The 22,800-nt window shown below is 38.1% G+C and overlaps 3 protein-coding genes and 1 long non-coding RNA gene across 8 annotated transcripts in view; 2 read left to right on the top strand and 2 right to left on the bottom strand.

Moving 5' to 3' along the window:
• LOC101159863 (potassium voltage-gated channel subfamily C member 1) overlaps positions 1 to 9,647 on the bottom strand; it is a 40,850-nt gene extending 31,203 nt beyond the window's left edge. For 2 of the 5 annotated variants that reach the window (XM_023949125.1, XM_023949129.1), the window contains exons 1-3: positions 9,104 to 9,647; positions 8,887 to 8,937; positions 773 to 1,451 (exon numbers count right to left, since the gene is read on the bottom strand). In XM_023949125.1, the coding sequence (XP_023804893.1) occupies positions 773 to 1,451; positions 8,887 to 8,906 (699 nt within the window). In that variant the 5' untranslated portion in view covers positions 8,907 to 8,937; positions 9,104 to 9,647. Of the gene's footprint in view, positions 1 to 772; positions 1,452 to 7,829; positions 8,405 to 8,886 lie in introns of those variants that run through there. The other 3 variants (XM_023949128.1, XM_023949127.1, XM_023949130.1) reach the window with 3 other exon arrangements.
• On the top strand, positions 1,460 to 4,666 carry LOC105356549. Its single transcript, XR_910665.3, has 2 exons — positions 1,460 to 3,079; positions 4,099 to 4,666. It is a non-coding gene; the product is annotated as an uncharacterized LOC105356549 (long non-coding RNA).
• A 6,552-nt stretch (positions 9,648 to 16,199) lies between the features above and the next one.
• rexo4 (REX4 homolog, 3'-5' exonuclease) lies at positions 16,200 to 19,869 on the bottom strand. The gene is made up of 8 exons (XM_004080329.4): positions 19,382 to 19,869; positions 18,949 to 19,268; positions 18,730 to 18,876; positions 17,497 to 17,690; positions 17,306 to 17,394; positions 17,149 to 17,223; positions 16,962 to 17,036; positions 16,200 to 16,870 (listed from the first exon to the last, which is right to left on the bottom strand). The coding sequence occupies exons 1-8, from the start codon at positions 19,595 to 19,597 to the stop codon at positions 16,733 to 16,735; spliced, it is 1,254 nt and encodes a 417-aa protein (XP_004080377.1). The 5' UTR covers positions 19,598 to 19,869; the 3' UTR covers positions 16,200 to 16,732.
• Positions 19,870 to 20,063: 194 nt separating this feature from the next.
• Positions 20,064 to 22,699, top strand: pigp (phosphatidylinositol glycan anchor biosynthesis class P). The gene is made up of 5 exons (XM_004080328.4): positions 20,064 to 20,319; positions 20,399 to 20,483; positions 21,480 to 21,552; positions 21,666 to 21,784; positions 22,102 to 22,699. The coding sequence occupies exons 2-5, from the start codon at positions 20,402 to 20,404 to the stop codon at positions 22,215 to 22,217; spliced, it is 390 nt and encodes a 129-aa protein (XP_004080376.1). The 5' UTR covers positions 20,064 to 20,319; positions 20,399 to 20,401; the 3' UTR covers positions 22,218 to 22,699.
• The last annotated feature ends 101 nt before the right edge of the window (positions 22,700 to 22,800 follow it).

The raw sequence follows: 22,800 nt of genomic DNA, 5'->3' as shown, positions 1-22,800 counted from the left end.
CCTTGTTTTGCACCCAGTCTGTTTTCACACTCAGTCATGGCAGCATGAATGCTACCAAAACTAAAGACAGGATGCAGGAAGGGGTGTGAAACTGTAAACTCGGGATGGAGAAAAGAAGGAAAACGAGAGAGAAAAATCAAAGCCATTGCTATCAAGAAGCTGGTTTTGTCTAAGAAAAAACAAGAACCAACAGCGCTTTCACAAATCAAAACATACTTGTTACTTCAGCACCTGTATGATCAAATTAATTTGAAATATACTCAACGATAATACTTAGTTTAAGAAATATTAAACTAAAAAACGGTTTAGAGAGACAAACAAAAGTCGCAAATGGGAAGAAGAGAGCTCGTTTTATATATAAAGCACAAAAGCAGGCTTTTGGAGAAGGATGGGGTTCACCAAATGCAGGCGTAGGTGCAGAGAAACTGCTGCATTTTAAGCAGATTTGTGTCCAAATGCAATATAGAGGATAATGTGCACATCATACATGATATTAAGGTGCTTGTCAACTGCCTGCAGAGAATTTTTTCCATGTTTCCAAAACGATCAGCATTAATTATTCAATATCAGTCAATATAGTCTCATTCATCCATTGCAGACAGATATTATTACAGTTTTGGGTCTAAATTGATAAGAAAATAATTGTTTAATGGCAAAATGTTGATTTACTAATGCTTAAAAGAAAGTTTTTCAAACTTATTAAAACTCGAGCAGTGGTCCTGAGGAGAGCAACAAACTAGTAGTCCCTCCGGGAGGGGCGTCAGGTACTCACCCGGGCGTATTTGGATGAATATGGGTCTTCAAAGAGCGCCCATATTCTGGGCTGCCAGGTTTTCCACCAGCCTGCTCTCCTGGCGTCCTCCTGCATGCACAGTCTTTTCAAGTCCCCATCCGCGCCCCCCAGCGCCGGGTCGTCGTCCGGCGCGTCCGGCTCCGGAGTCTCAAAGCTGTCCAGCGCCTCCTCCGCATCCCGATGCTGTCGATAGTTCATCCAGCAGCACGCCTCCACGTCCGTCTCGTCGATGCCCCAGAAGGCCAGCTCCTCTTCGAACAGGGGACCGCACACATCGTTGGGACAGTGCAACTTCCCGGTGCGGTAATAGTTGAGGATGAAGGAGAAGACCGACGGGTGGCGGTCGAAGAAGAACTCGTCTAATTTGGGGTCGTAGTCGAAGTTGCTGAACGCGTCCGGCTCGGTGAGCCACGACAAGCGGGTACCGGGCAGCGTTTTTAGGGTGCTCCGGTAGGTCTCATGCCGCACTCCCCCGCAGTTTATCACAATTTTCTCGCTTTCTGACGGACAAGTCATGTCTGCGCTGTAACATGCTTTGTTGGACGACTTGTTCCCACCCTTGCGCCCTTTGAAAGAGGATACACACACCGAACTGAGCATAGAGGACCGGGAGGGAGGGTGAGGACGATAGAAAGAGAAGGGAGGAGGAGGGAGGAGTCTGCGGGGAGAGAGGGAAAAAAAAAGGGCAAAAAATGTTTAGCAGAGGGGAGAGATGAACGTTTAACATTGCAATACAAATGAAGCATCAGCTGTGGTCCCATTATTCACTGGAGGAGCAGCTGATGGGAGGACACAAAAACGACCTTGTGACATGAGGAGGAAAAAACGATGGATAGCAAAGTATGTGACCACCTAATACAAGAAAAGAGGGGGCTTTAGACAAATGAGTCAGCATCTGAAAGGATGTGATGGAGTCCCCCATCTTCTGCATTGTTTTAATGAGGCCATCTCAGCCAGTTTCACACCTCCTCTCCTCCTGGTACCAAATAGAGAGGAGTAGAATGACATTAGAGGAAGGAGAAGTGGGGGTCCATCTGCTCTTCATGAACACCTCTCTGACGTGGTGGTGCAGAGCAGCCAGTGCATGAGGATGCGTGTGAATCGCCTCCTGAGAGTGCGGTGTCCGTACTAATGTTAGATCTCCTCAATCAGCCAGCGTGTGCACGCTAAACACACGGCTGCTGCAGCCCCCTCCCCGACCGTATTGAGATTCATGCAATGCACAATTATGTCAGGGCTCTCTCAGCCACTTTTTCCCATGTGAGCGAAGACTTGAAGAGGAAAGGTGGGGAAGGATGAGGCCATGAAGCGGACTTTTGATGAAAAGAGAGATGAAGATGGGGAGCAAAGACAGAGAAAAGGAGGGGGAAAGAATGTGAGCCAGCACCCTCACTGGGGGCAGTTACAGTGAGAAGCTATTCTGTCTGTAATGGAAGGGATGGGGAGAGGAGATTGTGTATGGGGGAGGAGGAAGAGCATTGAAAAGGAGAGTGCACTATAAAAGTGAATGAGTTTTGCTGCAGTAAAAAGCCAGAGTTATTTGCTCTGTCTCTTTCTGTTCTCCCAGCAAGGTCAGATTGTTTGCCTGTGGGCTGTGTTTCCATCCAGAGGGGCTCACAATGCTTGAGAAAAGACACGCGTTCCTGGCAAAAAAAATAAAAAATCCCAAGCAGACGCCGTATTTATGTTGTTAACCTTTTTCTCTATTCAAAGGAATGCACCACTCTCCTCCTCCTCCTCCTTTCCCATGAGCTCTCACCCCCCCCCCCCTTCCACTACCTCTCTTTTGCTTCCTCTCTCGCTCTCATATTCCGCATCAAGGAGTCAGATTTCACTGAAGAAGGAGGAATCAGCGCTTCACTTCTTCTTTCGGTCCCTCTGCTCCTCTTCCTCTCTCTTTCGGTCCCCACATTATTTTTTTTCCTCCTCTCACTGCATCCCACTCTAATTTTACACTTTTCCTCCATTTTCCCCCTTCTTTTGCTTCACTCATTGTTCTCTTTGTCATTCTTTCCAAAGTAAGCTTCAACTCTTTCTTCCACTCAGACTTTCTGTCATGCAAAACACCGCAGTTTTGTTTTCTTTTCTCCTTTGTTTTGTATCTTTTACTGACACGAAGAAAACCTTTTGTACTGGAAAAAGTTTGCAATTTATCCTGTTTTATTTTGTTTTATTGAACCATTAGATTATTTTTTTTTCTTCTTTTTGAAATTCTGGTGGAAACTCCTCCCTTCCATTCACTTTTTTTCTTACAGTATGAGGAAATTTAGATTTGGCAACGCACAGGTAAGCTTTACTAACGCATGGGTTAACATTTAAAGCATAAACTGTGATTAGAACTAAAGCTAAGAAAAGTTATTTTTAATTGACTTATGCCAAGTCTTTGGAGTTTCACTGCAGAGGAATCCCATCGGCTTACAGAATCAAAATGTTCTTTTAATTTGAGAGTTGTGCTCTTTAAACAGCGGTAGCTTCCACTTAAAACAACAAACATTTTAAATACCTAAAGTACTAAATATTTTGGCTAAAACATCTATTCTAGGAGAGTTAAAGTACATTAAATTACAGCTAGGTTCATGTGTGGCGCTCTAAAAAAGACTCTTGAGCTGAAGTGAGGCGATACCATGTCAGCACCATGGACAGCGCCACCAGCTTCTATGGGACAAAGTCTCAGAGAAGCCAAACCTTATAACTAAATACTCTTCTTTTAGTGACCTTTTTTCCTTAGCAACCCTGCACTCTCACTTGCACTCCATAAAGTTGTAGCTATATGGTTAGACTAATTAATATTTTATACATTCACGGCCACAAGTCTGTAACTGCGGTCTTTGTTTGCAAATAGACATGCATGATGAGCAAATTGATTTTCTTAATTTAGCTACATTTTTTATCAAAAATAGAAGTGTGTACATGAGATCACTTTGTTTTGTCTTTGTAACAAAGTTTTTTTTTATTTTTTTTTGTTTAATTTAAAAAAAAAAGTTCAAGTTTAATAAAATTTTAGCATGACTTGAGATTAAAACTCCTTTATTGGTCCGTTTTGAAGTTATTTTGTTTGTGGGTTAGAGGAGGGAAGCTTATAGGTGACTGAATGTGTTACACCTGAGTTACTCATATCGGCATCATTAAAAAAAGGAGATGAAGGAGTGAGTTTTTTGCAAATTTTCACAAATGAATCTTAAAATTTAAGGGAGAAGACAAAAAAGAGAGGAGTAAGAGTAAATTCAGAGTAGTAGGAAAATGGGGGACAAGAGAAGAAGAAGAATAGTCCTGCCTTCAGCAACTCTACTTTCTTTTTCCTACAGCATTTCCTGCCTTGGCCACCATGTCCTGCGCCACCCTGCCACCACTGCCTCACTACTGCACACGGGAGGTAGCAAGCAAGACGGAGGGTAGAGGGGAAGGAGGGAGGTGGGCACATGTACACACATGCTCACCTTGCTGCAACGAAAAGGCTGCAGCGCCAACAACAAGATCTGATCTTTGAAACCTTGAGGCGATCAACACTGCAGTGAACCGACAGACGCTGAAAATGGGGTTTGAGGGAGAATGGAGTGTTCGCACGGCTCATGCACCATACTGACGCTAATATATATTAGCAGAAACACTGCAGCAAAAGGTGGGGGGGGAGCACACGATGATGGGATGCACTGACTGTGAGGCACCAACAGCCGTACAGCCGTAATCGAGGGGGAGGGGAGAAGGAGAGTGCACACCAGAGGAGGAGAAGGAGGAATTTTGGAGGAGTGCTGACTATGCGGAACAGGAACAGCAGTTGGCAGAAAAAGTAAAAACCTTTACCAATCACTCAGGGGGAGATGGAAAGAGAGGTAGAAAAAGGAGCTGGGCAAGGGAATGGACAAAAGGGACAAAGAGAAGAGAAGGTGAAAAAGAAAAAGACTGATGGAGCTCAAAGCATCATCTGAATAGTGAAGGAATGGGTAACACATGTCCCTTAAACAGAGGTGTAAATGCAACAAAATAATAAAACAAAAGAAGGTGAATGAGTGGAAAAAAGAAAGATTTTATTTGAAAGTAAGTAGAAAAAGGGGAAAAACACCTCCATCTGAGCTGAATGGCAAATGTACCACTTGGGGGAATGGAGCACTTTACATGCACGAGTGTATGTTTGTGCACAAATTATGTATGCTCTCCCGGTGCGCAGACATTTTTTCCCACGCGCTGTCTCATCAAACAAAGTAACCACAAGGTTTCGCACTGTTCTATCCATCTAACCTCCCTCCCCTCATCCCTCCTTTCCTCCTGTGTGTTTCTTGCAACCCCTTCCTCTCTGTCTCAGTGTCGAGGAGACCCCAGCAGGAGGAAGCGAAGCACTGCAGCATGGTGAAAGCTTTGTGGTCACCTCCCCTTTTAGTGCAGTGTCACACCACGTGTCCAACCCTCCTCCCTTCTCTCTGCACCTCATGGTGTAAAGATGTTTTGCCATGAGAGGAGAAGACAGAAAAGGAGTGTGTGGATGGAGGGGTGGGGCAAGGAGAAGCAGATCCAAATGAAACGGCGAGAACTGCATGAATGGGAAAAGAGAAAGTCAGAGAAAATCGATTCTACTGGCTCCAAAAAAATAGGAATAGAAAAACCACCAGCTCTGAAAGAGCTGATAACTATGTTTGAGAGGGGAACCAAAGCTTTTCTTATCAAAGAATAAAGCTCACCAGCAGCCAAATCCCAGAGCACGACTTAAAAAACCAATATATTAAGCAAAGAAGTAAGAAATGGCTAATCTGTGAGAGGCAGCTCCACTACTTAGCAACACCAGTGTGAAGCTCTTTAGGGACTGAACAATCCTTGCACGCTGCAGCTACAACTCACTCTGAGGGGCCCTGTAAGATATGCAGAAACATTCAGCTGCTTGTTATAATCAGTTATAGAATATAACTTTGTGCCAAAAAAGAAGCTCCTGATTTGCTTCTTGTAGTCGGATTGAAAAGAACTTTTCAAATTTAGTTTGGACCAGAGATTTTATTTTTCCTAAAAAAAAAGGTTGGACTTTCCAAGCAACGGGAGATAGTCAAATAAATTTCGAGATCATAGGATAGTTAACGAACCCGTCTTAATAAGCAGTTACCAGGGGATGAAGGGTCATGATATCCTAAAAAAAAAAAAGAGTGCAGCGTTGAGAAGGGGTAAAAAAAGGACTGGATTGTGCTTCATGTTTAAGAATCTATTTTGGGCCTGGATAAAACTGAGCTAATATGCCACAGTATTCAACTTTTAAGTCAGGATCTTAAAGAATTCAAACTCTTAGCTGATAGCTTTAAAGCGGACGCCTCCAGACTCTCTCTTACTCATTTAAACCTTTCAGAGTCTAATTAATGACACTGCCCTTCTTGCATGATTAGGAACATTATGATCCAGTAGTGCAGTGATGTGATTTGTAGCGCTAGACAGGCAAATTGCACAAGGGAAGAGGTTTTACCACACTTATTACTGACCTATGACCTAGCCAGCAATTAGAAAGGAGGGAAGTCACAGGTTAGGTGCTAGAAGCCAATGAAGGTAGGGGGGGTAAGGCAGCATTTAACTGTAAAATAACACAACAGGGGAATAAAAGAAATGTCTACCACAATGCAAACTAAGCCTCAAGGTCGGGATTTAAACAGACAAAAAGGAGAGAAAAGGCTGGAGTCAGCCAGTGAAAGAAGACAAAAGTTTTCCGAATCAAAGATGGAAGATGAAGGAGATGTGAGAAGAAACCGTCACGACCACAGAAGAGTTTGGAGGCAGAGGGCACTCACAGATGCAGGACACTACAGATTCAATCACAGCCTCAAAATAGATCTATTCCTCCCGCTGCTTCAACAGCGTCGCCCTCATTTTCGGGCTCCATCACTACTCCACCAATCACTGGCTGTACGCCTCCCTCGCTACCCCTTTTTTCCCTTCAATTTGTGTTTATTAATTTATTATTTTTTTGCCAAAAAAAAATTAAGTGGTGTTTTCTGGGTTACCTCCTGCCTAAAAATAGCACTTGCTGTAGATACATAATGCAAGACTGGAGGGAGGTTGGAGGGTGGCAGAAGAGAAAAAACAAAAGAGTTTAAAAAAAAAGATGTAGTTACTTTTAGAAAAAATGTAGTTGAGTTAAAGAATGAGAGGTGGAAGTAAAGCCAGAAGAGGTGTTATGAAATCTAACACACTTGTGTGTTGAAGCCAAATGCAGATGGGGAAAAGCATTTTGTGTAGGTGATGTGGAGCAGGAGGTTGCAGAAGGGAAAAGACCACGTCTAGACATTGCACCCCATCTTATAGCCTTCCCATATCTTTTTACAGATTTCCTGGAAGAGCTCTCGGAAACATAATGTCCTTCCTGTAGTTTCACTCCATTCCCCCCGTCCCCTAAATCTCCCCCTCCTCACTCCTCTCCTCTCTTCTCCATCCCTGTGGCACGCGTTGTTTGTGTGCCAGCCCTCTTCTCCACCCTCCTCCCAACGGTTCCTATATCAAACCTCCATTTCGGGCCTTGACACCTTACCCAGCGCTGCCAGGATGCACAAACACTCACACACGCGCACGCGCTGGAGACACATGCAAGTAAAGCATCCCTAAAAAAAAGCACAAAGCTGCACACACATGGAAACTCATGCAGACACGAAATGATGCAAAGAGGGGTGCACGCACAGAGACTCCTCTCAACGGAGAAACTGCTCTCATCTAGAGGTGTAGATGGGGAAACACCCACCGTTTGTGCCATGACGGATGATTTTAACTGTCAGATCAGTGATTTATTATTATTTGTAAGCACTAATTCCTCTGTGTGGAGGCTGATATCTGCTAAATCAAGTGTTTACGATCTCAATTTCTGTCACGAAAAATGCTGCTTAATACATACACAGATTAAAAACAGATTACAGGTAAAAGACTGGAGTTATTTTGGATAAAACGGTACTTGTTGAATGTAACCCTAACGTGCGGCGTTTCTGCCCTCTTTTCTCAATATTTCAGCAATCCTCTGTTATCAGACGTGAAACGTTAGAATAAAGCCACAGACATAAACACAGACACGGTTAATACTCACTTGCTTTTGGTTCAGGTTCGTTTCGAGTGCGCGCAGAAACACGCACATACAGATCAATCAAAGCGTAGTTTTCTCTGCTAGATCGCTCTTTATGATTTCAGAGAGTATCCAGTTTCTCGCAGGCATTCAGTTGGTCTTTTATTTCCAACGATTATAACAAATCAGAATAGGATTGCGCGCGTCTGCTGCTGGAAATCTCGTAAAGATTGCGTTATTGCCGAATGTTACTGAGAGCGTATGGTCATGCTGATGATGGGAAGGGATGAGGCTTTCGGATGAAATGAAGCAGAAGTCCCCCTCAAAGCTGGCTTCTTTTTTTTTCTCTTATGTCCCTCGATTTCAGAGCCCCTTTCCAACCTCTTTGTTATTGCCAAAAATAAATGCTAGCCTTTGTTACTGTGTCTCTACGCTTCCAGGCGCAGGGTGTAGCTACCATTCAGCCCTGCCTCTGTCTCCCCCTTCCAAATGTTTCAGTGGAGATGCAGCCTGTAGACACCTCTCCCTCTGCCTTTCCCTCTGAGCCTCTCTCTGTTCCTTTGGAGGAGCGTCACCTTCTGCACTATTTTTCCCCCCCTCAGACGATACATGTGGGCGGATTAGAGAATAAAACAGAAAGGGTGGGAGGACCTCGGAGAATAGAGGCTAATATCAAAGATGTCTGCTGAACTTAACAGGTACACACACATAAATAAACACCGGGGAATGGAGTGGTTGACTCATTTCTATTTATTTATTATCTTCCACACATATGCGTCTTTTGCGCACAGAGTCGGACGCGAGAAAAAACACCATTTTGTCTACAGGTTTGGCTGTGGCTTGGCTGACATCAGCAGTCATGTGGTGGCTCCTCAAAGGAATTACATGACAGAATATGGTGAAGGGTTTGATAAAAAAAAAATCATTTTTGTTCCATTTTTAGTAGTTTTGTTCTGTTTGCGCTTTGTAAAAATAAAATCAGGCCAAAAATGTAGTAAAAGTTGTGATATAAAATTAAATAAAATGTTGTAACTTTAACAAAATTGAGTAAGAAATTGATGTGATAAATGTTTGTACTTACTTGTTTGTGACCAGGAACATAAGTCTTTATTGTGGCTTCAATAGTTGTTACCTAAAAAAAAGAAAAGATAGAAAGAAGAAAAGTTTTTGTTTTGTTTTTATTAAAAATAGGCAAAGATCAATAAAGATATGCAAGATGACAAACATTAAGGAGTAATTTTGATGAAAAACACAATAAGTAAATGAACAATGAATAAAACAAATTTTGAAGAAAATACCTGTTGCAGTGCGTGAAAGAGTGTCTCCAGTTGTGGGGCTGGAGAAAAACAGATCCCTCTTATAAGGCTGAACTTTTCGGGGTTGGGTCTTGTGCAAAACATCCTGTTTTTCTCAGTCCTGTCTTACTTTTCTTCCTGTAGAAACTGATCTCCTTTCATGGATTTGGGGAAACATCATGGAATATATCATTCTCTTTCCAAAGAATACACAAGACATTTTTTAAAAAATGCCAGTGGCTCAATGACTGTTGTTTTGCAAAACTACCACAGTCTATTCTATTCTAAAATCATCTCATCAAGTATGAAAGAATTAACAAGTTGCTAGATATTTTACAACAATCATTGACTGCAAACTAAACAAAATACAAACATTGTTGAGCTGAAGAGACACAGAAAGATGAAAGTTACTGAGGAACATTGAGGTCAAATGTTCATGTCGTGTACAAAAATCACTAAAAGGAAGAAATAGTGTGCCTTATTTTTTTAAATGTCTATATAGACTGTCATTTATGCAAGTTAATTACATTGTAGTAGGTAAAACACACTTATTTTTAAAAGCTAAATAACTTCCAGATGTGTTTATCAAAAGTCTGTGACATGCACTTTAATCTAAAATATGTTTGTACTTCCGCTGCCTGGACAGGGAGGCCTAACATCAAGAAGATCCTGACACATAACCCAGGGGAATGATGTCACTCAACAGACCAGAGTTTACACGAAACCAAAGAATAAAAAAAAAGGAAAAGCAGCTGCTGATAGCTCAAAGAGAAAACAATTAAAATTCTCCCCATGCACCACTCTATTTTGTATCATGCACACACATGGATTGTGGTGGTCCCTTGCACCCTCGGACCCTTCCAGATCTTTGAACAGGGGGTTAAATCTGAGACACAGAAAAAATACTCGATAAAACCCCAAACATGTCTGAATAACAGTAGCAATTAAAAAAACAGGGATAAAAAAAAAGTGATAAATACAAAAAAACTCGACAAGCTCATGTCACATTTTGCAAAGTATTTAAGAGCTTTTCAGAAAGCAGATGTACTAGTATTTCTGTGGATGCACCATAATAACATTTATTGCAATATTTCTACAGATGTGCATGAAAATGGCTGAATATTTAAATACATTTGAGCAGAAGAAAAGTCTCCTTTAGCACTTTTTTAACTATGCCTTGCACTTTACCTCATAGTAATTCCTAAACTCATCTAATTTGGTTAAAAATATTTAAATTCATATATTAAATTTGACAGATTATACAATTATATAATAAAAAAGGCAAAAATGCAACATTTTTAATATGAATTAGTATATTGTCAAGCCAAGTCTTTATCAACAGGAACTTCAAAGTACAAATGTGGTTCTAGATTTTTGTTAAGTTTGAAGTCAGTTTATTGGTCAAAGGGAGGATTGTCTGGCTTGAGACTTATTTGACTGAAAGAAGACTTTAAAATTTATTTTTTGCTTGACAATCAGCACCTAGCATGACCAGCAAAATGTGGAATGATAAATTCACAAACTCAGGTGTGACAACACTGAAATTTTAACATAAAGAGACAAACTTTGCATGCACTTTAGTAAAGGACTCCCTGAAATTAAATTTCACATATCATTCCAGCATGGAAAAACTGTCAATAAATGTTGAAGGGGATATACTATACCAGACTAATCTCACATTCAAAAATCAATTTGTTCCATGTCACTTTAGATCAAAATATAAACCAACGGCAACTGTCTTAAGTCAAACCTAGATCTTCCATTTAAATTGATTACTAGACTATCATTAAACGTGTATTTATATTCCTAAATGAGTCCCAGCAACTGTGGCTATGTTTTCATGAACATATATAAAAACTGTATGTAACCCCATGTTGTAAAAGTAAAATATGTCCAACACAAAAGGTCTTCAGCTCTCATCTGTTTGCTCAGCTGTTGGACAGGACAAGTTTAAAAAAAAAACTGTATATTTGATTTGATTTGATTTGACTTGACTTGATTTATCAAAACTCCAAAAAGAAAATAAAAAATGATTTGATGGGGTCGAGTTTCAACTCTCTTTCTGGATTTTTTTTTACACGATCACACACACCAATAGAAATTTACAAAAAAGAAAAAACTACAATTGAAACTACATGGAAGAAGATGTAGAACAAAAAAAATCAACAATTTAACTGTCCAGATCACATAATTATCATGTTAAGCTTAATAAACAAGTATTATTTCTTTTATTATCTCTTTCTATTTTTAAATACAAATACATATTTATCTACACACATATTGTGGATTATTCAACAATCCTGACTCGTACATTTTAAACAAATCTATCCCTCATGCAGTTCATGCATAAAAATGTACTGTGGAAGAGACCTTCCTCTTCATCAAGAACTGTAACATAAAAGTAGTTTAGAGATGAATTTCCCTCCGTCTTGTGAATTTGCACTAAGTAAATGTCTTTAACCATTCGGGAAAAAAGACTACAAAAAGATGTTAGTGTCGTTCTCAAAAGTGAAAAGCGAGCAAAAGTACAAATTATTTTGGGCACAGTAAAGCCTAATCTCTTTTTTTTTTCCTGTGTCCAAGACAGAAAAAAATTCTAACAGGAAGTTGAGGTAATTCATAAAGATTTAAGATCTTGCAAAAATCTAAACAATCCATTACTATGATTAATTATTTTATAGATAAACTTAATAAGCAGTTCATACTTTCATTAATATTAAAAACATTCATCTGGATGTATCACATTAAAATTCACATATACCCATTAGCCTTATTGAAATAAAACCTTTGTATTTTATAAAATAATCAACTAAACATCAAATTCAATGTAAAGGTTTCCGAACACTGTAATGTGACTTAGAGTGAATGATGTAGCTTTTCCATCTGCATGGCATACAGTTCTTCCCAAAGTTACACTTTGAAAGAATGTTAGAAGAACAATGTTGCTGTATAGCTTTGTTTAGCATATTTCATACCTAGAGGCAATTCAATGTACTTTTAGAAAATGAAAAAGCTTTACAGCAGACAAATAAACAGTAGGTGCTCATCTGAGGATGTTGGTTCAATCTGTGTGTAGCTAAAAGCAGCTTCTTTGTAGATTATTATACCAATGCTGTCCAAACTCTGACTTCAAGTTGATCTGCTAGATCAAAATAGCTTTTTCAATTTGTCCACTTTCCAATAACAGTAAGATTAAAAGTTGGTGTATAGCTGTTCAACATCGAGAGATCTGGGCCACTTTTCTTTAAACAAATAGTAAACAACTTCAGTTTTGGGTGACATTGTTTCCCAAACCATGTGTTTCTTCTGAATGGGTTTATTTGTTTGTTTGACTATTCAATAGGCAATGGGAGGATTAGTCCCTTGAGATGCAACATCTCTCTACAATCGTTCAAAACTTTCACTAGAAGTCATAAACTCTGTTTTTTTTCTAAAGCATGTCTTTCAGATTCCGAGAAGTTCATACAAAAGGCACATTTTCAAAAGGCCCTTACAAAAGACGATCTGTGACCGACAAGCTGACCCTCTTCTATTGACCAATTGATAGACTAAGATGAATGAATTTAAACAGCAAAGCGGCTGTTTAAATTCATTCATTCAAAGCGGAATGACATAATTCATCAAAGTCACTGGCTTCCTGTGTCCCCAAGAACAGATGCTCTTCTTTCCTTTTGGAAGGAAACAGCACATTTCCGGCTGTTTCTGTCATGCAGTGAAAAACATTTAACATTTTACCACACAAAGGTGTAGTGTACTGGATCACAACCACATATTGTGACAGACAGATCCGGTAGAGTCGACAATCAAATGTCTTGTGTCAGAGAAAGAGACATTTTATTTTTTTTGGTCTGTTTTTCAGGAAGAGACCAAGGTCAGTTTGCTTCATATCATTTTTGTGTAACACACAGGTTATCTGCTCAGAGACAGTAAATCAGATCAACGTCGGCACATAAAAGTAAACTAGTGTCCCATATTGTTATGTGCGACAGAGTTTTAGGTTCCAGTTTACAAACTTTTTTTTTTATTACGACTTTTAAGTCGTAATAAACATTTACGAGAAAAAAGTCATAAATTATCTAGGAAAAAACCCCAAAGGTGAAAGATGTGTTGCGTTTTGTGAAGGGTTATTTCCGGATAGGTTTTAAAAACACCTTTTGGCGAGTCAAAATCAGATTATTGTCAGTGTAGTTGGCTTTCCGGGGTTCAGTGTTGGTAAAGCGGAGTTTCATATGTAAAATAAGGAGCTCAGAGACACGTTTGGGTGTGGAGGACCGCTACTTTATTTTCCTTTTTATTGACGTACCCAGAAGTCCTTTGGTCGTCATGAACCTGTCATGCACATGACCCCAAAGCGGAAGGTAAACAGTGTTACATACGCCCCCTCCTCCAGATGAAACGTCCCGTTTCAACATAAAACAACAAAGATGACTAAAAGTAGTCAATTATATTAGTATAAGAACGTTGAAAATGCAAAAAATTGCGCCTCTTCAGGGCAGAAACATCACACAGACTTAACGATCTTGTCTTTGGTGAAGAAAGAAAGGATTGGAAGTGGACAGCTGCAGGGATACCGATGTCTTCTGCAAAACAACCATCAACAGATAAACATTAATAAATCGTAAATCAAACAAATGAGCTCCCAACCATTTTTAACATTATGAGTAAACATTTAGCTCCCCTTTTTCAATTGAGTTGTCATAAATGTAAACGTTTTTTTCTCGTAAATTTAAGACTTTAAATCTAGTAATTTTACTTTTCTTTGTCTTTTTTGGGTGACTCTAAAACTCTGTCATAGTTATGCACTGAAAGTTCATCAAATCTGAGTAACATAAGAGTTTGATTCAAAAAACACCTTTTATATCAACATATTTTCTGATACTAGTCAACAGCAACGGGCCTCAAATCATCAAAGAACAAAGGCAGCAAACTGTAATAAAAAGCTTTTAACACCAGCATGAAGTCTCATCTTCTCAGTGTACAGGTTTTTCAATTTCTAGAACTCTAGGAAAAAAGTGATCTATAGAACTAGAGATAAAGTGAGGGAAAAAAATGTATTTTTTTTTCTGCAAGTCGTCCCACTTAAAAAGATAAGAGATGCCTGTAATAAATGTAAGAGACAGAATGTAATGTAAGAAAACAATCCAGGAAATCACATTGTTAATACATTTATTTAAATAATTGTGTTTTGATACTATAAACAAGCAAAATTCTGTCCCTTGCAGACTTGTTTCTTCTCCTTTAAGAAGCTCAATGCAAGATCTCACCTGGTGGGGTACAATTGATGTTGAGAACAGTGATAAAACAGCCCCCATTACACGGGGGAAACATGTCAATGAGCTGAAGAGAGCTGGGACCACAATGACAAAGGATACTATCAGTAAAACACAAAGGATTTGAATCCTTCAGACCTCCAAAGGTCCTGCTGCTCAAACCAGAACATGTCCAGGACTTTCTAGTTTACTAGAGAACCTTGTTCAGAAGGTAAAGAATGCTGAGTTAAATCTCAAGAAAACCATACCCACTGTGAAGCATGGGGGTGGAAACATCAGGCTTTGGGACTGTTTTTCTGCAAAGGAGACAGGATGGCTGAATTGTACTGATCATCCCAAACTAGAGCTGCGTATGGTGAGATTATTAGGAAAAACCTGCTTCCATCAGTGAGCTTTGAGGATGAAACATGATTCCAAACATATCGCCTAGGCAATGACGGCATGGGTAAGTAAAAGTCCTCACAAGGTTTTGGGCTGGCCAAAGCCAAAGCCAGTCTCCAATAAAAAATCTGTGGAAGGATTAGAAAGTCTGTGTTTTCCGGCAAAAACCCTGAAACATGGAAGAATGGACCGAAACAGCAGCTACAATGTGCTCAAAACCTACAGGAAATGTTTCCAATAGTCAGTGTCAACCAGGGTTAAATTAGAAAGTATTAAACTTTTTTCTTGACCAAATACTCATTTTCTGAACCATCATAGAGATAAATGTAAATGCAATGTGATTTCCCAGATTCTTTTTTACATTCTGTCTCTCACTCTTGAAGTGTATCTAATGTGAACATTAAAGACTTCCCATCTTTGTGAGCTTGCAGAAACTGTGTGAGACAAATATATGTCTTCTCCTGCACTGTACATTATGGAATATTGTAAGAAAACCTTCCTGGTGATGACAATACCATTAGAAAACGTCTTAAAGTCAAAGTAAAAATGGGACTGCAGGGAAAACACTAATGAGGATTGTTTTACACTGATTATTTGAGGCCAAGGTGTTCTTTTGCACAACTAGGTGAATAATGAAGTTACTTTTACTCAAATCCATTGGCTCAACAAAAGACCGTGGAGATTTTAAAGCCACGATCTAAAAGGCAAAATCACTGTTAAACAGAAGCATTTCACTCAAGATGCAAATGCAATGATCTAAAAAAGTGCTGCTCACATTACGTTTTTGTTTTACAGTCCTGTTTTCTGACTGAATGATGTGAGCGGGACTTGTGTGAAGATGCCAGGGCTTTTATCCAGTTTTGGGCGTTTTTTATACTTGAAACAAGTCCATATTGATCTGAACACGATAAAAGGGTTAAATAGAAAAACCCCAATTCCTGTTTGAATTAAGTGATTGCTTTTGAAACTTTTCAGCGCTTCTAGTCGACAGAAGGGAGTCAGTTGGCGTTAAAACCAAAAGAATTTTTTTTAAATTCTTTCCATTAAATCAAATGTCCAGGTCAGATTCCAGATGTCCCTCCCTATAGAAAGAAAACATTAGAATATAAAACTGATGCTCTAAGATAACCACAATTCTTATAACTTTCTGTTGGTTGGAGAACATACATCTGTCTTCTGGCCTAATAAAGTAATGATGGTAAATGGCGTATACTTATGTAGCACTTTTAAATTAGATATTTTACTTATTAAATTAAATTTAAATCATGAAAAATATTAAAGACTACATTTATTTAAATAGAGAAAACTCAAAAACAAGCTTAAGAACTGTTGTTTCATTGTTTTAGATTTGTCATTTGCACCTTCAATAAGCATGAAAATGTAATTTTTTAAATATGTTTTCATATTTAAATACTTTACTTTTTTAAGTAAAAAGACCAGACCAGATCAATTGTTTCTCAATTTATTTAAAAAACAATAATCCATATGAAAAAAATACATCAACAGACATTGAACTTGCACATACAGGGGTCATTTTTTGTCAGAGGTAAAAGATACATTGTGGAAAAACAACTTCTTCACTGCTGGAAAATGTCTTAACAGGAAAAGATGGTTTTACGCTCAAACGAATGTTCAGACACACAAAACTGTTGAAACTTACATGTGACGGCCATCTAACATTTTTACAACCCTTCTGGGAATACTTACGTTTTTTTCTACATTTTTTAAGATCTCTCTTTTTTAATACATAGGCTGACAAAAAATGAATACAAATTCAAGCTAAAGCTTTGAGCCTCCTGTTTAAATAGGTTAAATGTGCAGCACTGTGCTTTAAACAAACAAGTCTCCATCCGAATCAGGCTATCCATGATGATATATTTTGTCTTCCTTTTTAAAAGAACTTACACTTTTTTGTGAAAAGTTTAATTTACAAAACATATGTTTAACCTCTGAATTATAAGTTATATTTGGATAATTGTGTTTACTGATTTTGTTTTTTCCTGGGCCTCCTCTCATTCTTCTTATTAGAGTCGCTGTTTTTCTTGCTTGCTTTCAACTCTGCTTCCCACTGTTTTTTCACCAAAGTGTACAACCTCATGGTGGCCTGAGCATCTTGGACCTGCAACACACAGAAAATGTTTGTTTTTGTTTTTTTCAATCTCTTATCATTATCAGAATAAGAAAAATGATGTATTTTATTTCCAACTTACAGAAGAGTGTTCTCCCTGCTGCACCTTCACATGCAGGATTTCTCTGCAGAGGAGTTTCAACGAAGGTCGGCCGCTCTAAAATATAAAATCATTTATAAACTTGTTCTTATTAAGATGAGGTCTGGAACCTTCCACAGACGATCTACCAGTAAGTCTCAGTAAAAACAAAAGAACTTTCTATAATTACCCCTACAGTCTTCCGAAAGGGTTTATACTTCTGAGTGTCCCGAATGTGCTTCTTTGGATGATCCAAGAGAAGAATCTGAAACAGTTGACAGACTCTGTAAGAGGAGAGCTACAGCTGTTTTATTGGAGCACACATTTATTTTAAGGCAACACAATACCTTTAAGTCATTGTGAATTGCATGACCAACCACAATTCTTCCTTGCAGAATTTCAGCCACCTCCTTTTGCACAACATGCACATCCTCCCCTGTAAAAAAAAAAAAATCACATTTTGACACTGTTCAAAAGCACAGAGGATTGTTTGAAAGCAATAAACATCTAAGTATACAGTGATGTCTCGTTTTCTTACCATTTTTAATGTGTTCCGGTCGGATCCCACTGACAGCTGTTCTGTAGTCTGTCACCTTCTCTGTGGGTTTGACATATTTGTCATAGATGCATTTTCCAAACTGGTTCACGATGGACACACGTGCCAGGATGCTGTCCTCCCCATCTGGACCGACTCCCACCATCTCACAATCAATAGCTACAGCTTTGGTGATGCTGATATTCATACGTACAAACGTGGAGAAAACAAAAGGTCATCTAATGAAACAGTCCAGTCTTTCTGCTGCCCGTTTTAAAGTTTCTCCACAGAAATCACCTGAAACATTATTAAATCATTTTCTCTTTTGAGAGAAGTAAGAGAACATCTGATGTTATTGGGGTATAACTGACAACTATACCGATTTTTTCAAAAACTTGTTTAAAAAGGCAACGGCTGTTTTTCCAACTACTTCCACTTAGGGAGTCTGTTGGAGCCAGTCTGCTGCAGGTTGAGATGAGCATAAACTCTGCAACAGCTATGGCTGCATATTCATCAGGAAGCAATTGCGAAACAATCCGACGATTTTAAGACTCATACTTATGCCCAAAGAGAGCAACACACACGGGAAGTATCCCACTAGATTAAAGAGTTGCTAGGAATGGACTTTTTCAACACTTTTACACATCCGACCAAGAAAACAATGATGAAGAAGAGCAGCAGATGAGATTAAAACAATATACTATAATAATGATTGTTGAGCAAAAATTATCAAAAAATATCAGGACAAAAAGAAGGACTCCAAATTTGAAATATCTGGTTCTCTGTCAGCTTTAGGATCGATTTTAAGGTACTTTTCTTAGTTTAATGAAATTGCACTTTAATTTTAATCAAGCTGGTGTTAGCAGACGACCCTCCCAGAGCCCTCAGATCCAGTTATGCTGGTGCTCCCTGAGGTCATAAACAAAAACCCACAGCGAGGCCACATGGCAGAACTTTGGCCTAAACTCACCTTTTTAGTTTAGCTTTTATGTCGATTTTACATTTCCTCATGTTTTAATTTGATTTTATGGATTATTTTTTCCTGCTAGTTTTTGTACACAACATGTGTTTATTATAAATACTAATATAATTATTATTTATTTATGTAAAAGACTTTGAGGTGTTTTTTAACAGGAAAAGAGCTCTATAAAGAAAGGTGAATTTCAACTAGAGTTGATCGATAGCAAATGAAGGTGTGGCATTTTGACCGTAAGAACACAAAACAGTTTCTCTTACCCATCAAAGGCGTTCTCTTTTACCAGAACGCTATCTACGTTCTTGCTTGTTTTCATGCCTTGTTTCCTCCTCATGATCTCTGCAGCCTCGGCTCCCATCGTTTCCTCAATATCGTCAGGGTCGACGTCATCAAACCAAAGGTCCTCCCTACAGCAGCACAAGCAAAGATTACAAGGCAAACCCGAACTGAAGTCAAGTATTAGCAATAAGGATACATACTCTGTGGGTTTCCTCTCTTCAGTGACGGGCTTCTTTTTCTTGGCTGGTTTCTCATTGTCTGTCTTTTCGTTTTGCCTTTTCCTTGCACCACCAGGTTGCAGTTTGTCTAAGGCGGCGTGGATCTTTGCCTTCACCCCATCCTCCTTTGGGGCATCGCCACTTTTGACTTTTCCCTCTCTGTCTGTGTGCACCTGGCTGGGAGCAGGGCTCTTATTTTGAAACTTTTTAGGCTCATTTCCTTTAAACTTCTTAGGGAAGACACCATTCCGATGTTTTGGTGTAACAGGCTGCTTCTTCTCTGGCTGACTGCTCTTTAAGATCTGCCATGTTCAGGAAACAAAGAAGATAATTACATTTTAAAAGTAAATACATTTTCACATAAGTAGTTGCACAGCTTATGAAGAGCATAGAGTTTAATATTCGTCAGACAAACCTCTTGTAATGCTTTCCAGTTGGAAGAAAACTGTTGGGGATCCTGTGGTGGTGCAGTTTGCTTTGCTCCAGGATTTTCTAGATTTTTCTTGTTTAGAGTCTTTTGGGAAGTTTGTTTTTTACGATTATGCTTTATAAAAAACTTCTTCCTTTTTTCTTTGGACGTCAGCTGTTGCGTTTTTCCAGCAGGAGTTTCCTTTCCTTTGATTTTAGACATCGTGGTCGCACTTCTTTAAACTTCAGGGAGTATTTGCTGTGTTACACAGCCACGTTTTTGAAAGAAGCCAATTTTAGGTGAGATGTAAACGAAAACAGTTAACGCTGTGTCACATACATATGTATCCCAGATAAAGGGCACACACTGTTTCTATTAGCAAAAATAGCCACTTTATTATCCTCCCAAACAGGGAAAAATTATGTTTCAAGTTGTTTACCTTCACATTCACGAAGCCATGCTGCGGTGCTTCTGGAATGAGTAACAGTCAAATATGTTCGTCAGGAAAAAAGTAACATGATTCGTTCGAGCGGCAGAAAGTTCTCCCTTCGTTGATTTTTTTATTTCTTTCTTTTTTCAAGCTTGAAAATAGTTTTTAATATCTATACATTACTAACAAAGAACACAAGATTGATATGTAATTTTGCTTTATTTCTTTAAAGTCTTTTGTTCCTGATGTACAGTTTCTGACCGAACTCATTTAGGTGATGGACTAACGTTTTGTTGACAGCAGTCAGCTAGGTTTTGGCGTAATATGATTAGATGCACTTTTTACATTTTTATTTATGTTTCGTTTGAAATAGTAGAATTGGATTTTATCTATCGTTGAACCTAGCTGATGGTACGATATAAACAAGCTATTTGAGAAACATTTAAACTGTTTTTAGGGGTTTTTGTAAACTTGCTGCTCTTCTTACGAACCAAAATACACTTATTATCTGTCGGTAAGTTTAGTGACTTTTTGTCATTGTTTATTTTCGATTATTTTACCCAATAGATGGTCTGTTTGTGTTCTGGTTTCAGATCATGGTTGAAAACTCCCCATCACCTATGCCAGAGAGAGCAATCTATGGGTTTGTTCTCTTCCTTGGCTCCCAGTTTGGCTTCTGTAAGTTAAGTCCCATCACATCATGTTCTTTCAAATTAGAAGCATAGTTCTATTTGCAGAAGATGTCATTCAACGTAAAATGTTGTGGAATTACTTATCTCTACGGCTCTTGGTAATATAGCAAAGACATTCTGTTCCTTTTGTTTATGTTGCCATAAATCTAATCTCATTGAAATTTGTAAATGTGCAGGACGACTCACTTGAGTTAAAATAGAATAACCGTTTCTCGGTGGAGATTTAAATCTCCTTACTACTAGGGTGATAAATAGTTGACCACCTGAAAAACAGACTGCCATTAATTCAATGTGACTTCACTTAAAAAAAACAAGCCTTTTTGGATTTTTTTCTCAATAGAATTCTTTCAATAATTAGTTTTTTTTAAGTTATTTATATCTCAAGGTATACATTAGTAAAAGGTTATTGTGTTTATATATATTTTTAAAAATTCAGCTGAAAGATGGCAGGATGGTAGTGACTTAAATATTGTAAATTACTTTAAAACGCTAGTTGTGTGTTGTTGTTGTTTTGGGTAAAAAGTAGGATTTTTTTAATAGGCCTGTTATGTTCATATTTAGGCTTAAAACTACACAATTTAATAAGTCGGCAAAATTGTATTAAGCCAAATGAAGAAGTCTTGTTTAACTTTTAAATTGGATTGTCTTTTTCTCATTTAAAAGAAAATTCTTCTAATAATCCCAATAATTCTAAAAAGATTTCAATTTGGAATATCACATAACTCTGTTGCTTATAAATGAATATTTACACTTTCCTCAAAGGTTGTCTTTTTTATTGGTTGGATGGTCTTTCTGTATGAAAAAGCATCAGATTTAAAAATAAATTGAAATGAAAGGACATATGTTTATACATAAATGTAAGATAATGTAACAGAACAGAAGTAAAAATAGTTCGTGAACAATTTGAAAAAAAAGTCTATCCTAAAAGAGTATCAAAGAATTCTCTTAATAAAATATGTTTGTTCTGTTTCTTTTCCCAAAGTTCTGTACTGCTTGTGGGCATACATACCAGAGGAATGGCTTCATTCTATAGGGCTCACTTATTGGCCTCAAAAGTAAGTAGCAACAATATGACAAGTTAGAATTTATGTTTTATGTCTTTTTACAATGAGATTACCCTAGGCTTGTTAGCCTTTGTTTGAATCTTAAAGTGAAATGTTTGATGCAGGTATTGGGCTCTCGCAGTGCCAATATATATGCTGGTGGCAATACTGGTGTTTGTTGTGGTGTTATTTGGGGTCAACATGAGCAACACAGCCCCACTGGACTCTGTGGACAACATCACAGGTGAGTTTATGGCTGCAGGCTAACAGTCAGCGTAAATCACAGAAAAGCTGTTTGAAGTGAAATTATATTGAATTTTAAAAAAAGGAAGTAAAATCACTGCTAGGAGTAATACAACCGAACTAGCTTTAACATGCGCTAATTGCAGCTGCATTTTTCTAAAAAAGGAACTGTACCTCACATAATAAAAGCATATACTTTTAAAATAAATGAATACAAATAAGGGTGAGTAATTTATGTCAAAAAGGTCGGATATTATGTCAAAATTAAGAAAACACCACCAAGAAAACAGCTTTAAGTGTCTTCTTTGTGTCTTTTAGATATTTATGCACTAAAGCAGAGTGAAGAATGCCTGCAGAAGGGGGGAATACCTCGAATAAAGGATGTCTCCATCAGTGATGTCAACAAAATGTTTTATTTATCACCCAAAACATAACAGTCTGCTGCTGGGTGTTTTGTGGTTTCTCTGTTCATTTATTAATAATCTGGGGGAACCTTTCTGATGGTGTAATATGCCAAATCTGTTCGCTTTTGCAAATTTGTATGCAAAGTTAACAGGTCTGGTTAGTGGGTTTGTATGTAACTTTTGCACTGTGACTTTGCTATTTACCTTTTAAATTTTTTTTCTTAATTGATCAAGATGTTTCCATCATACCAATAAGAAAATATCACTTAAATATGTTCATTTACAGTATGTTTCAGTGCATTAAAGATGAGGTATTTTTCCACAAGATAAACTCAACTTTTGTTATTTTAGACAAAATAGATAAAGTTTCAAAGCTGAACCAAGTTGTGTTTATAGTTTCTGGCTAAACATAAAATAATATATATACTGTATATCTTGTTGTTTCATTGTTGCCTTTGTATTTTTGTACAATTCAAAGATGACAAAAGTGCATAAAAGATATTTTAAAAAAAGATTGGGGGTCCTATTTCCCTCCTTTTCTGTTTACACTTCATTTTATTACAAATAAGGAGATTTTTTGGTGTTTCATTTTGAAAATTGTCCTGTGTGTCAT

This window comes from Oryzias latipes, chromosome 19 (assembly GCF_002234675.1).
Source record: "Oryzias latipes chromosome 19, ASM223467v1".
Classification (NCBI taxonomy): Eukaryota; Metazoa; Chordata; class Actinopteri; order Beloniformes; family Adrianichthyidae; genus Oryzias; species Oryzias latipes.
This window is presented reverse-complemented; position numbering and strand designations above follow the sequence as displayed.

What these genes read in the sequence shown, in the direction of transcription:
- pigp (XM_004080328.4), top strand. Translation starts at nt 20,402, where the DNA reads ATGGTTGAAAACTCCCCATCACCTATGCCAGAGAGAGCAATCTATGGG. An exon ending in TGGCTCCCAGTTTGGCTTCT is followed by an intron (nt 20,484 to 21,479) that starts GTAAGTTAAGTC and finishes CTTTTCCCAAAG; the next exon opens with TTCTGTACTGCTTGTGGGCA. An exon ending in CTCACTTATTGGCCTCAAAA is followed by an intron (nt 21,553 to 21,665) that starts GTAAGTAGCAAC and finishes TGTTTGATGCAG; the next exon opens with GTATTGGGCTCTCGCAGTGC.
- rexo4 (XM_004080329.4), bottom strand. Translation starts at nt 19,597, where the DNA reads ATGTCTAAAATCAAAGGAAAGGAAACTCCTGCTGGAAAAACGCAACAG. An exon ending in GAAGAGAGGAAACCCACAGA is followed by an intron (nt 18,877 to 18,948) that starts GTATGTATCCTT and finishes GTGCTGCTGTAG; the next exon opens with GGAGGACCTTTGGTTTGATG. An exon ending in CCTTTCGGAAGACTGTAGGG is followed by an intron (nt 17,037 to 17,148) that starts GTAATTATAGAA and finishes TTTATATTTTAG; the next exon opens with AGCGGCCGACCTTCGTTGAA.